General features: G+C 37.9%; 1 protein-coding gene across 1 annotated transcript in view; it reads right to left on the bottom strand.

Moving 5' to 3' along the window:
• Positions 1-14,203, bottom strand: part of ROS1 (ROS proto-oncogene 1, receptor tyrosine kinase) — a 148,916-nt gene that overhangs the window by 122,363 nt on the left and 12,350 nt on the right. Inside the window, exons 2-4 of the mRNA XM_037727542.1 lie at positions 6,447-6,491; positions 4,178-4,237; positions 2,855-2,881 (exon numbers count right to left, since the gene is read on the bottom strand). Coding sequence (XP_037583470.1) covers positions 2,855-2,881; positions 4,178-4,237; positions 6,447-6,491 — 132 coding nt within the window. The remainder of the gene's footprint in view (positions 1-2,854; positions 2,882-4,177; positions 4,238-6,446; positions 6,492-14,203) is intronic.

Genomic DNA, 14,203 nt, shown 5'->3' with positions numbered 1-14,203 from the left:
TCAGACCATCTTTATTGTCCCTCTGGCTCCATCCTTGGTTTCCCAGACTGGCAAACAGACTGCCAGTGCCCTTTCTAGCTTCTGTAACACAAGGAAGACTCCCCCACCACCCTCCATATAAACTGTGACATTGTTCCCTTAAAAATTACTCATTTATTTATTCATTCAAGAATATTTGAACAGTTGGCCTTTTTCGTGCCAACCATGGTTTTGGGGTCTAAGAGTATGACAGTAAGCAAGAAAGTTAAATTCCCTGCCTTACAGGACTTCCCTGAGAAGGAGATAGATAATAACTGAATGACAAATTTTTAAAAAGAAAAAATAATTCTAATAATGAAAAATGCTAGGAAGAAAATAAGCCAAAGGCATAGGTATAACTGTTTGAATGTAGGAAGCTTATTATTTTTGCGATTCATATTTCTTGGAGAGAATAATCCTGAAAGTCATATCTCAGTGAAATAGAACTTGGAAAATAGCCAAAAGGCCAACAGGCAATAAGATCTAATTTATGTTTTCAATTACCAGGGATAAGCCATCTCCATCTCACTAGCTATTGTCATTTTCCAAGTTCTATTTCACTGACCTATCACTTTCAAGATTATTCACTCCAAGAGATATGAATTGCAAAAATAACAAGCTTCCTACGTTCAAACATTAATGATTAAGGAGTCTGATTTCCTAAAGGTGTGGACAACTGAGATGACAGACAGACAGAGAGAATAGACAGATGATAGATTGATAGAAGATAGAGATGATTGATTCATTGAGATACATATAGCATGTATTCCTCTTCAGTTCTACTTTAAAGTGAAACATTTTAAAGTGTAAAATAGCAAAGTATAAAGAGAAAAAATAGAATAGTTATACAAGTTATAACACTGAGAGGAAAGATTTATACTATATAAGCACAGAAAACTGAACAGCATAATGATTGACAAAGAACTAGCACATTAGAAATCCAATCCTGGGCTGCTTCAGTGCTTGAGAGACTCTCTCCCTGATTTTCCTGACACTGGTACATTTATCCTAGGGACTATTCTTTGGGGGTAATTTTGCCTTCATCACATAAAAGGATTTGCAGACAATTTTTTTTCTATCTCAATCAGGAGATACCTTTAATTGTCTCTTTACATATGGGTGATTTTTCCCCTCTGTTTTCTCTCTTCTTAGCCGACCCTCACCTCCACCCATTCCCAAGAAAAATTGCTCAGACACTATTTTTATAACCAGCCGGTAACAACTGATAAAACATGCCAATTTAATATTTTGTTTGTATTTTTGCTCTCTATTAAGAAGGAATTTTTCTGTTTTACTAATGGATGATAATTTATACTCCTTCCCCAGGCTTCTGGTCACCAGTTTCTAGGATATTTCAATAGAATACAACATAGGTTTTAACGTTTTTTCCCTTAGGGGACAGTTGTGCTATGTTTCCCAGAATGCTCTCAAAATCCTGACCTCCAGCAGTCCTTCTATTTCAGCCTCCCAAGTAGCTGAGACTACAGGTGCACACCATCATACCCAGTCACCATAGGCTTTAAACTAATAAATAAGGTAGCTTCTTCATGTCACCTATTGTCAAATAAACTTATTTTGAAGGAATGAAATACAGAACAGGTAAGCTTAGTTGAAGACTAAGTAGGAAAAGATCAAAATGTCAAGGTCTCTTTGAAAAAGAGAAAATCAAGTGCAGCAGAGGTTGCTTAGAGGACCATAAGGACACCTGGGAAGGGCAGTGTGAGACATCACTTACCATTGTGGGGAGGGGTGGGAGAAGCTGTGTTGCAAAATGTTGGCATAGGATTTTGTTGCATAAGAAAGAAAATTGAGGCCAGGCTTGATGGCTCATGCCTGTAATCCCAGAACTTTGGGAGGCCAAGGTGGGTAGATCACTTGAAATCAGGAGTTCGAAACCAGCCTGGCCAACATGGCAAAACCCCATCTCTACTAAAAATACAAAATTAGCCAGGTGTGGTGGCACGGGCCTGTAGCCCTAGCTACTCAGAAGGTTGAGGCAGGAGAATCGCTTAAACCCGGGAGACGGAGGCGGCAGTGAGCTGAGATTGCACTACTACCCTCCACCCTGGGTGACAGAGCAACACTGTGAGAAGAAAGAAAGAGAAGAAAGAAGGAACAAAAGAAAGGGAGAAGAAAGAGAGAGAGAGAAAGAGAAGAATAGAGAAAGAAAGAAGAAAAAGAAAAAAGAAAAACAAAGAAAGAAAGAAAGAAAAGACACAGTAGCAATCAAAGGATTCTCTTTTAATGTCCTATATTCAATGATAGAGCACTGTACATTGTGGAAAAGAAAATGTAATCAGCAGAAATGTCTCTGAATGTACCCCTTCTTCCTCCCCTCTCCATTTCCCCAACTCCAAACCCCCAAACCACAGTAGAGTAATACACACACACACACACACACACACACACACAGTGAATGTGCATGTATTCACTGTGCACATTCATATATTATATTACAAACATATATTATATACATATATATGTATATATATAATACAAATATAATACAAATATATATATATAATACAAATATATATATAATACAAATATATATACATATTATATATATGTATATAAAATATATAATATGTATATATATAATACAAACATATATACATATAATCTACATGCACATAGATACATAAAATAATAAATATTTGTGCCAAAATGGAATTTTACAGTCATTTTTATACTCAGAGTAATAACACTTCTAGGAAGAATGTCTCTGTGCACGGAGAATACCTTAGGTTTCTGCACTCCTACTTTAAAAGCTTTTTAGAGACCAGAGATAAAGACATGAGGCTTGATGACATCTTTTTTGGGATTGCCAACTCACCTCACAAACAGTGGCATAAGTATCATTCTGCATAGAAACAAAAAAGAAAGACTACTTAAAATCTTGAAAGTTGTAAATAATTTGAGTGACACTGAGCTGTACATTTATTTCAAATTAATTTCTTGGCCCACCATTGATAAATGACCAAACAAACAAACAAAAGCAAGGGAGCCCAGAGCTGGAGCTCTTATCTAGGCAAGATGCTGTATCAGCAGCTCTAAAAATAGTAAACTGTTTGCATCACTGGAAAAACGGGAGAATATGATATCCACTAGAAAAATCTCAGCAGGCTAACATAATCTGTGGTGGACCAAGTTAGAGAGTGAAGGAGTATTTGCAAATGCCAAAAGGAAACAGAGCAGGAAGTGAAAGCCACCAATAGCTCTTGCTAGCAAAGGACTGCAGATTCTTCTGCCCATGCTGGCCCCTCCAGCAGCCACAAAGCCTCCTGAATTGTTGCCCAGCAACAAATGATGCTTCCCATTCATTCCTTCAGCAAATGTTGACTGAGCAGCTGCTATATGCCCCTCACTGCATTCATTGCAAGAGATAACAATCTAAAAAAGATGGAGAGCATCCTGCCCCAGTGGTGCTAATACGTTGAGATAAAAGATACAAAACACACAACTAGACAAATTGTTTGAGCTGCAATTTCTGAGAAATATTTAATAGCTACTAAGTCCAGATAGCACATGATCTACATTTTGGTAACTTCCATTCTGTGAGGCAACAGAATAACATAAAAAATAAAATATCTGGGAATGTATTTCCTATATAAAATAGAGTAAACCAGGTGTTTGTGGCCCTGAAATATGGCCCTGCCATATTTCCTGCATAGGAACTTTGAACATGATCTACGGCCCTGCAATCCAAAATGTGGTCTGGGGACCACCAGCACTGCATCACTTGGGAGCTTGTAACAAGTGCAGAATTTCAGGCCCCACCCAAGACCTACTGAATCAGAATCAGCATTTTAATAAGATCCCGGATAATTGTACATTAAGATTTGAGAACATAGGCCTAGGAAATTTAACAAATACCAGTCAACTAAAAGAAATTTATAGTTTGGGAGCAATTGAGCATCCCTGGGTTCTATGATTTGCATTAAACTTCCTTGACCTCTAGTGGCATTAAAAATGTTAATCTCAATCTTTTTTATTGCTATTTATTATCCATGCTAACGGCTTTTACTTTTGTTTTGTTTTGTCTTAGGGTCAAGCAAACTAGTTGAAAGCCAATGGAAATGCAAATGGGAATCCTCTTACAAAACTTTCCGCTTGAAAGAAACAACAGTATCAAAATAGAAACCTAATGAATACTTACACACTTTAAAGCACAGTTTTTCTGATCTACAGAGTTCCAAAAGTGACATCCTTGTATGCACTGGAAGAAACAATAACAAACAAGAGTGAATGATTGAAGAAATGTGACTTTTTCTTGTCACCTGAACGTACAACATGGTAACACAAAGCATCACCCTGTGTTTTAGAAATAGAAACCTACCAAGAAACTTGAGGCCTCCAAAGGATCAGGACCTTTGGGGTTCCAGACAGAGCTGTCCTATCTACAGGTAGAACAAGGCTTGTGGCTCACTGCAGAGCAGCCAAATTACTGAGTGGAATTAAGCCTGGCATGAGCAGGCCTAGAAGCCAAAGAACAGCCAACTTTCAGGGAAGACACTGTACACTGGGTAGTTGTCAAAGGTAAAGCCCAAGACAACGTGGCATTTAGTATATCCTAAGGCGTCCACACATGTCAAGTAAAACTCAAAACTGGAGATTCAACCAGATGGTAGTACGTCGAAATCTAAATAGGTAGGCAGTTTGGGGAGTCGGCTTGTCTACTAGCAGCTTTCGCCCCACAGCTGCCCTGAAAACCCTAAGTTTCCCTGACCTGCTAGTGGGCAGATTCGACAGGTTTCTTCTTACCTTACTTGATCCATCTGTGCCTGACTTGACCACTCCTTCCACAGGCCATGGTGGCACCTGGATTCCTTTTTCCTACTTCCTGCTCAGCCTCCTTTGCCATCTCTTTTTTCCTCTCTCCACCCCTTTGGTGTTTGTGTTCTATCCTCAGCTTTTTCTCCTCACACTCTTCTAGTTCTCCTGGAGCGAGTTCATCCCCTACCTCAGCTTCAAGTGATCTTGGTGTTGATATTCCCCAAACTTCTAACTACAGCTGAGGCTCCTTCCTGAGCTCCAGACCCAGATATCCACTCGTTCATTAGATGTCTCCATTTAAGTTCCTACAAGCACTTCAAATTCATCATGTGGAATTCAATTCCTCACTTTCCATCCTCAAATTTGCTCTTTCTCCTGTGTCTCCCATTAACATGCTACATTCTCCTGAGTGGTCCAAACCAGGAACCAGGGTGTCGTCTTCTCTCATCCCACTCTCCCTTCTCATGGAAAACCCATCACCAAGTCCTATTGACTCATCTGGTCATTAAAATCTATCTGGGTTCATCACTCACGGCCTCAATTTTCTGCTGTGCCATTTACCACTTGCCAAAAACCTCAGGGAGATCCCTCTTGTTCCCACATTTGGAGTGATCTTTTTAAAACAAAACCTGGTCACACTCTTCTCTTACCTAAAACTCTGTATATCTCTCCATCATCTTGTGGGTTAAGACGAACTTAGCAAGCATGGCAGACAAAGCCCTTCATGATCTGGCTCCATGTAACTTGACAACTGGTCTTCCATCTCCCTACCACCTACACATGTACCCCATTTTCCAAGCAAGCTGAAATACTCAGGTTCTTTAACAGCTTAACAATTTAGCAACAAATACTCAGTTATTTTACAACTTTAACAACTTAGGCTACTTCACACCTTTGTTTAACAAATTAACAAATAGTTAAGAACTTTAACAACTTGAGGCTACTTCACACCTTTGTGTCTTGACACTAAGGGCCCTGTCTGATCAATATGCCTTTTCCCCTTTAGTCCATCTGGAAAACTTCCTCTTTCTAGTTTTAGTGTGAAGGCCTTGCAGGCAAGTGTGGTGCCTTTTATGTATTCTCTTTTTACTCCTCACACACACCACACTTCTGGCTCTGATGATACTGTCTGGCCATGGTTTTATGTGTGTGTCTGTCTCTCTGGTTTTAAGTATGCATCGCAAAAAGGCTGAGAGTTATTTTAAACAGAGACCCTATTTTTTTCATTGTTAAATTTCTAGTTCCTGGCACAGTGTCTTGTGCATACTTATACCTCAAGTCACTAAACACTTGTGAAACAAATGAACGCATGTGCAGAACAGTAATAAAACCATAAAATGTAATTGTTAGAAGAAATTCTATCAAATAACATAGAGCAAAACTAAATCTCAGAAAAATTAAGTAATTTGTCAAAAGCTATGCAGTTATATAGAGACAAAATCATGCACCTGGATTGGTCCTGTGCTGTTTCCACTTCAACACACTTCCTTTTTACATAAATTCAGACTTCTCATTATTTTCAATTGGTTTTCTTCCAGCAAGGATAAATGAGATTTTACTTAGCAATTCTTACTGTAATAAAACCTGATCGTTGTCCCTTCATTATCAACACAAAAATTGTAAAATTCTTGACAACTGAAGCAATTACTTACCGGTTCACTCAGATTATGTGGTGTGCCAAGGTCAAGCTGCCGGCCCTGAAATGAAGGAGACAGTAAACACCAGCCATCAGTACTGGGTTCAGTGTAACTAATATACCTTTTAAAAGGGCTTCCTGAAATAATGTTCCCTCCTCAGCGTTTTGTAACTGTAAAATAAGGAGCCAAATGTTTTAAAGGCATTAAATCCATCATTACCAGACAAAATGCTGGTGCAAATTATAAACGTAATGCTGAAGAATTTTGTAGGAACTACAAAGGTGGGAGTAAGGGTGTGGCAATTAAATAAACCTGTGGCATTGGTCAGTTGATCAAGTCAAAGGACTCCTAAATTAGTGATGAATTGTGTACAGATTTTTCTCTTTAAAATCAAGAGCAGGGAGAAAATGCAAATTGGTATACAATAAACCATAAGATTATTCTTTTGTTTCTCACATACAAATTGTAGGAACTTTTTTATACAGGTATTGATTGACTTACGACCTATGCAACTTATGATCATTCATCTTTATGACCACAATCACTAGCCATGACTGCTCCACTGCAGATTTTTGAGAACACTTCAACATTTTGATGTGTATCAAGAATATCGCTACCGCCTGGGAGGCTGTGACGACAAAGTGCATGAATGGCGTCAGGAAAAATAGTGTTAAGCGCTATGTTAATGATTTTGACAGATTTGACAGTGAACATGAACTTGAAACGATTCGGGAAAAAATAGTAAAACTCGCTAAAGACCTTTCTTTGGAGTGTGAAATGGAAGATGTCGAAGAATTGCTAGACAAAGAATCCGGAGAACTTACAAATGAAGAGCTAATCGAACTGGAAGAAGAAAGAGTGGCAGAAGAAGAAAGAAGAGAAGCTGAGAAAGAAGAGGAGGAGCCAGAAAGAAAGTTCACCACTAAGGGATTCTCAGACGGTTTATCTTTACTGAATAAACTTCTTATTCATTTCGAAGCAATGGACCCAAACATCAAACAATTTGCAAGGATTGAACGGATGGCACACGCTGTGTGTCGTCCGTATCGTGAAATTTATGAAGAAAAAAAGAAGCATACAATTCAGACAAAGCTCACCATGTTTATGAAAAAACCAACTCCAGTAACCCCGAATGCTGCCTCAGATGACGACATTAACGATCTGCAGCCAAGCACCAGTGGCCAATAAAATGTTTCGTACATGTTTATATATTTTGATATGTTTTGCAATTGGGAAAATGTTTCCTATGGTATTTTTTACACCTGTATTTTGTATTTTTGTATGCACCTGTATTTTGTATGTTTTGCAAATATTAAACCAGTTGTACTGGTAATGCAGTGTTTTACTTAAACCTGACGAATATAAAAATAAGAAACAAAATGGTGTAGAGATGATACAAATGACATAAAATGAACAAAGAAAATTATGATATATAACAATAATGAAAGAAAATTATGATAAAATATGACTTAAAGATTTTTATAACATCATTTCACAGTACTGTACATATAGCCTACTCAACTTACGACCAAATTGTGTTACGACCAGTCTGTTGGAACCAATCGTTGTCATAAGTTGAGCACTAGTTGTAATGGTGTGTGTGTGTGTGTGTGTGTGTGTGTGTGTGTGTATAAATGTATGCATTCAAGGCAGCCTTGGTTGCCTCCACTCCAGCCTTGCTCCCGCCTTTGCTTTGTGAATGGTGACCTAGATTCTTAGTGGGTGAAACAAGGTCCTTCTCTATATAGCACCTTCTTGCCTCTCCAATCTCATTTCTCCCTATTGTACGATCCACAGCCAGTGATCCTGCTCCAGCTTCATTAGGTCTCACTTGAGTGACAAATGCCATAGGTCTCATGTCAGCCTTCTCCAGGAAGCCTTTCTCAACTGCCAAGAGAAAGTCAGGGAGAAACTCATTGCACTCTCAGCACGCTATGGATACATTGGGTCTCACTGCTCTCATTCTCTGAGATGACCAGAAGAGGACCTTGTCCTACCTACCAGTTAATCCTCAGCACTTAAAACAGCACCTGCTTGTGGCACCTGCCTAGTAAATATTTTGAGATGAATAAACAAATGACATCAATGAGGCCAAAGACTTATTTTTAAGTAATTAAGTTGTCTATTTGTATATTTAAGAGTATGATTTCAGGAATCAGTCTATTTTGGTTTGTATCCATTCAAAATATACTACTTTGAATAAGCTTCTTTAGACTATTGTTTTTGAAGTGGAATATGAGAATGAAAATATAACCTATCTTATGGATTTATTGAGAGGATTAAATTCATTAATTTAAGTGCTCAGTAAAAATTCCCAACATAGAGTAAGCTCAATCGACATGCTCTTATTCTTTGAAATAAAGTTTAGTTAATAATATGGCTGACTTATTTAGCTCATCAATAACTTTTGCATAATGCAAAGCTGTAGACATGTTTTTGTTGATAAGTATATAACTGGGATTCAAAAATATTTTTATTGAATTCAAATGTAAGGTAACATGTTTGTAAACAGTTTTTCACGGTGATTTTAAATGACTTTACAAAAATATCTTGCCCCAGAGCAGCTGAGTGAATATATTTTAGAATTTTTTTTAATGTCCTATTTCTTCATAGTAAAAAAATAACATTTTAACACTGTCTTCTCTAAAACATTTTAGACTCACAGAACAATTTGTAAAATTTTTATAGTGCAAGAATTTACTATTTAAAAGTATCACCACATTAAGCTAGTAGAAAAGTGTCTGGCAGGCTTGGTAGTGAGTGCTGAAAAGGGAGAATTTCCTTCTAGATGTACATAGATGGTAATAATGCCCAGAAGACTCACATCCAAACTCAGACCCTACCTGGTCTGGCCCAGAGGTGGGCATGAGCTAAGCAGATATTGCAGGAAAAGGACTGTATATTGAGGATTAACTTAACAAAATTAGAAAATTCTCAAGACAGCAGGTTGCTTTAAGATTATGTCTGAATATTGCACTTTATAGGAGTGGATTGACAGTCCGTGGTGAATAAACAGGGTCAAGTTTGGGAGACTGAACTACGTAGCTCAGGCAATCATGTGCCTTTCTATGAATTGAGCAAAACTATGCAACTAGGGAACAGTAGTGTCCCAATGCTGCATTCCAAAGTATAAAAATATATCAAAACAGATTTTTTAAATTGGCAAAAATATATCTGATTTTCATTTTCAACACTTTCAACATCTCTTATGTGCTTGCAGAAAGGGAAGAAGTACAAATAACTGAGAGCAAACTTAGAAAAATGACAATAAATTTGGGGGACACTTTGAGAATGAGTGCATTCATATTGCATATGAAACATCTCCGTTGTCTGGGGTATATACCCTAGTTCTTTATCTTGCGCCAAGAAAGAATTCAGGACAGGGACACACACAAGGAGTGGGGTTTAGGAGCATAAAGTTTAATAGACAAAAAAGAAGACAGAGAGAAAAAGCTTCCTTATGCTGGGAAAGCTGGTCGCCCAAGAGAGGGTCTCTGGTTTAGGGTGTAATGCAATCGATTTTGTATAGAGGCTTGAGGAGGCAGTGATTAATTTACATAGGGCCCAGGGGAGTGGTCTGACCAGGTGTTTCATTTACATAGCCAGGGAAAAGACTGACTTTCCCACCCTAGTCTTTTATTATGCAAATACAGCTTTTTTTTTTTTTTTCTTTAGATGGAGTTTCACTGTTGTTGCCACCCAGGCTGGAGAGCAATGGCCTAATCTCAGCTCACTGCAACCTCCACCTCCAAGGTTCAAGCAATTCTCCTGCCTTAGTCTCCTGACTGGCTAAGATTACAGGCACCCACCACCACACCCAGCTAACTTTTGTATTTTTAGTAAAGACAGTGTTTCACCATGTTGGCCAGGCTGGTCTTGAACTCCTGACCTCAGGCGATCCACCCAAAGTGCTGGAATTATAAGCATGAGCCACTGTGCCCAGGGGCAAATGTGGCTTCTACCTGTGGCCACTTTGACACCTGCTCACGTGGTGATGAGGAAAAGGGAGAGGGAGCCGTCATACTGGATACTCTGGGCTCTTAGTCACCTGTATTTACATAGGCGTATCTATGCTTGCAGCCTGACCTTTCAGACTGCCTTCTGTTAGAGAATAAATTATTTGTGGCTGCTTTTTATTAAAGGAAAATTCCACTGAGAGCTATTACCCTTGCTAACTGCCCAAAATAATTTTTAATAACTCCTGTATTAATAGCAAAATGGTTTCTAGTTCTCATAAAGGAACTGGGTATATTAATACATCGTATCTTTAGGTGATGTTTCACCTTAATTAAAATCAATATTGAACTGTTCCCACAATTGTTTTGAATTAAGAGGGTCCCAGTAGCAAACCATTATTTCTTCATACTCTTATTGGTATTTCACTTTCTTCTTACAATTGTTTTAGGACTCTATCACAGTGTAACACGTTACTACAAATACAGTGGCTTAAAATGATGCAAATGCATTTTTATGGATTGCTGTGCATTCCCTCAAAATTCATATGTTGAAAAACTAACCCCCAGTAACTCAGAATGTAACCTTATTTGGAAGTTGGGTTGTTGCAGAGTAATTCATTAAGGGATCACACTGGAGTAGATGGACCACTAATTCAACATGATTAATACCCTTATAAATAGGAGAAATTTGGACACAGCCATGAACACAGAAGGCAGAGATCAGAGAAGTACAGCAGAAGCCAAGAAACAATGGATGTTGGCAAACCATGAAAACTAGTGAGAGGGGCATGGATTGAATTCTCCTTCACAGCCCTCAGTTGGAACCAGCCCTGCCAGCACTTGATCATAGACTTCCAGTCTCTGGAATGGGGAGACACCTTTTGCTGTCCCATTTGTGGTTCTTTGTTACAGCATCCCAAGCAAACTACCACATGCAGCACATCACACCTTCCGTGGCCAGAATGCAGGACTCCAGGCACAGTTTAGCAGGTCCTTTGCTCAGTCTCATGAGGCTGCAATCAAGAGGTTAATGGAGCTACATTCTCAACTCATCTAGGGCAGAATCTGTTGGCAGAACTCAGTTCCTCATGGTTGTATTACTGAAGGCTACCTGGAGGCCACCCACAGTTCCCTGCCATGAGGCCCCCTCCATAATAAAGAAATAAAAGCCAGAAAATGTTATCTCCACAACATAGTGGTTTGCTTTCTCACAACCAGCAGGGGAATCTTTCTCCCTCTATCTACTAAGACAGTCCAGATGACTCAAGATTCTGGTCATAATGCAGCTTGAGCATGGGAGGGATATCTCAGCACCTTTGCTGTATTCTACTGGTTAGAAACAGGTCACAGGTTCTGCTCTTACTAAAGAAAAGGGATGATATGAGAGTGTGACTCCTCAGTGTTCCATTAGTGTGTGGTCATCTCAACAACCATCCACTGCACACTGCACTCAACTTGCTCTCATGAATCAGGGAGATAGATCCCACTATAAAAAAAAATGTACTCTAATATGGAGATTTTGCAAAAAGCTAAAAAAGAACTACCATTCGGTCCTGCAATCCCACTACTGAGTATTTACCCAAAGGAACAGGAAATCATTATTTCAAGGAGACACCTGCATTCATATATTATCATAGCTCTGCTCAGAAAAGCCAAAACATGAGATCAACCTAAAGATCTATCAATGGATTAAAAAATGTGGTATATATGTGCACATGTACCCCAGAGCCCAAAGTACAACAAAAGGAAATGTGGTATGTATACACCATGGATGATATGGTTTGGCTCTGTGCCCCCATCTAAACTCATCTTGAATTGTAAGCCCTACGTGTCCAGGGAGGGACCTGGTGGGAGGTGATTGGATAATGGGGGCGGTTTCCCCATGCTGTTCTCATGATAGTGAGGGGGTTCTCACAAGATCTGACGGTTTAAAACCATGACACCTCCCCTTCACTCTCTCTCTTCTGCCACCTTCTGAAGAATGTGCTTGCCTCTCCTTTGCTTTCCACCGTGATAGTGAGTTTCCTGAGGCCTCCCCATCCAAGCGGGACTGTGAGTCAGAAAACTCTATTTTATTTACAAGTTATCCAGCCTCAGAGTGAAATCATGTCTTTTGCAGCAACGTGAATGGAACTGGAGGCCATACTCCTAAGTGAAATAACTCCAAAACATAAAAGCAAATAGCACATGTTCTCACTTATGAGTGGGAGCTAACAATAGATACACATGGATGGCAGAGTGGAATAACATGATGGAGACTCATGTTAGGTAGGAGAGTGGCAGGGAAGTGAAGGTTGAAATATTACCTATTGAGTACAATGGTACAAAGAAGCACACACTAAAAAGCATTCCTACGTCTCAGGGCTCCAAGAAAGAATATGGCAACAAACTTCTAATTTTCATTTTTCTCTCTTTTTCCTTATTGGAAAAAAATGTTATTATTATGTTATGGTGTATATATATTATATATATTACACTTATATAATATATATTATAAATTTCTTATACTTACTACTGCTCCTTCCTGTATTTTTTAAGCCAGCTACTAGATTTAATCATCGATACAGCTTACATCTTTATTCAGACTTTCTCAGGTCATTCCTATTTATTTAACTGTCTTTTCTCTAACATCTTAAGCTGTGTGTGTTGTTCATTTATTATTATTTCATTTTTAATTAAACTACAAATCTGTTTCTGTATTTACCTTTATTTCTCATACATTTTGATAATAATATTGTCATTAATATTTTTAGATATTCCACTTAATTTTTGTTGCCTTGTTGGTAAAATATTTATTTGGTCAAATGATTAAAAATTTCTAAGTAGCTATTTTCTTTTAAACTTGATTATTTAATTTTAGATTAGTTACACTATGGTAAAAGATAATGAAGTCTGCTTTTGGGAATTTTAGTGTTCCTAGTGACCTAGCATATAATCAATATTGGAGAATCCTTATGAATATTTGAAGATAAAGTTAATTTTAGCTTATAGGGACAAAATAAGTACATCTCTCACAAATTGATCTCCTTAATAATATTCAAACGCAATTCTATTAAGCTGTGCTGAATGGCTTGCTGTTTCAGAAGTGAGATGGAAAATAACTCTTGTCTCAGTTAATGCTTTTAGTACTTACATTCAACTTTCTTTAATTGTGTATTGTTATTGCCACTTCTGTTTCTATATGCCTGACTTACTTCAGTGTATGCTTTTATATGTAACTATTCTCAATATTTTGTTTATGTATGGCCCCTGTTAATGGTATAGAGTTAAAATTTGCTTTTTGGACAGATAAAGCAGTCATCAACTTAACACTATTTCTCTTAATGCATTGAAACTTCAGGTACATTTGTGTCTTATGAGGATTTTAAGAATTTTTTTTCAATGTTTCCTTTAGACTCCACATTGTTGGGTTTCCCTAGTGATCTGCAGAGCGTATATCCTGTTTACCAAGTATTTCACATTTTGCGGGAACATATTTGAAACTAAATTTCATTAATTATCAATGTCATACTTTAGCAATATTAATAATTACAAATATAATGAGAATTTCTAAATTTTCTAATTTTTTTCATTTATCATCATGCTTATGCAAAGTCAATTTTATCAGTAGAATTCTGATTTATTTGATCATGGCACCAACAAACGTGACAATGACAAAATGTGCTGGAATAAGTGGACTGGTAACAAGGACTTTTGAATGTTGTTTAATTGCACCTGCAATGCCTACAGTACTATGCAAACATTCTTGATTCTACTGATTAGCTGATACTAAAAATTAGTTCAAATTGATGTGAAAATGTCAAGATTGTTGCATTT

This window comes from Cebus imitator, unplaced genomic scaffold (assembly GCF_001604975.1).
Source record: "Cebus imitator isolate Cc_AM_T3 unplaced genomic scaffold, Cebus_imitator-1.0 Scaffold11, whole genome shotgun sequence".
NCBI classification, from domain to species: Eukaryota; Metazoa; Chordata; class Mammalia; order Primates; family Cebidae; genus Cebus; species Cebus imitator.
This window is presented reverse-complemented; position numbering and strand designations above follow the sequence as displayed.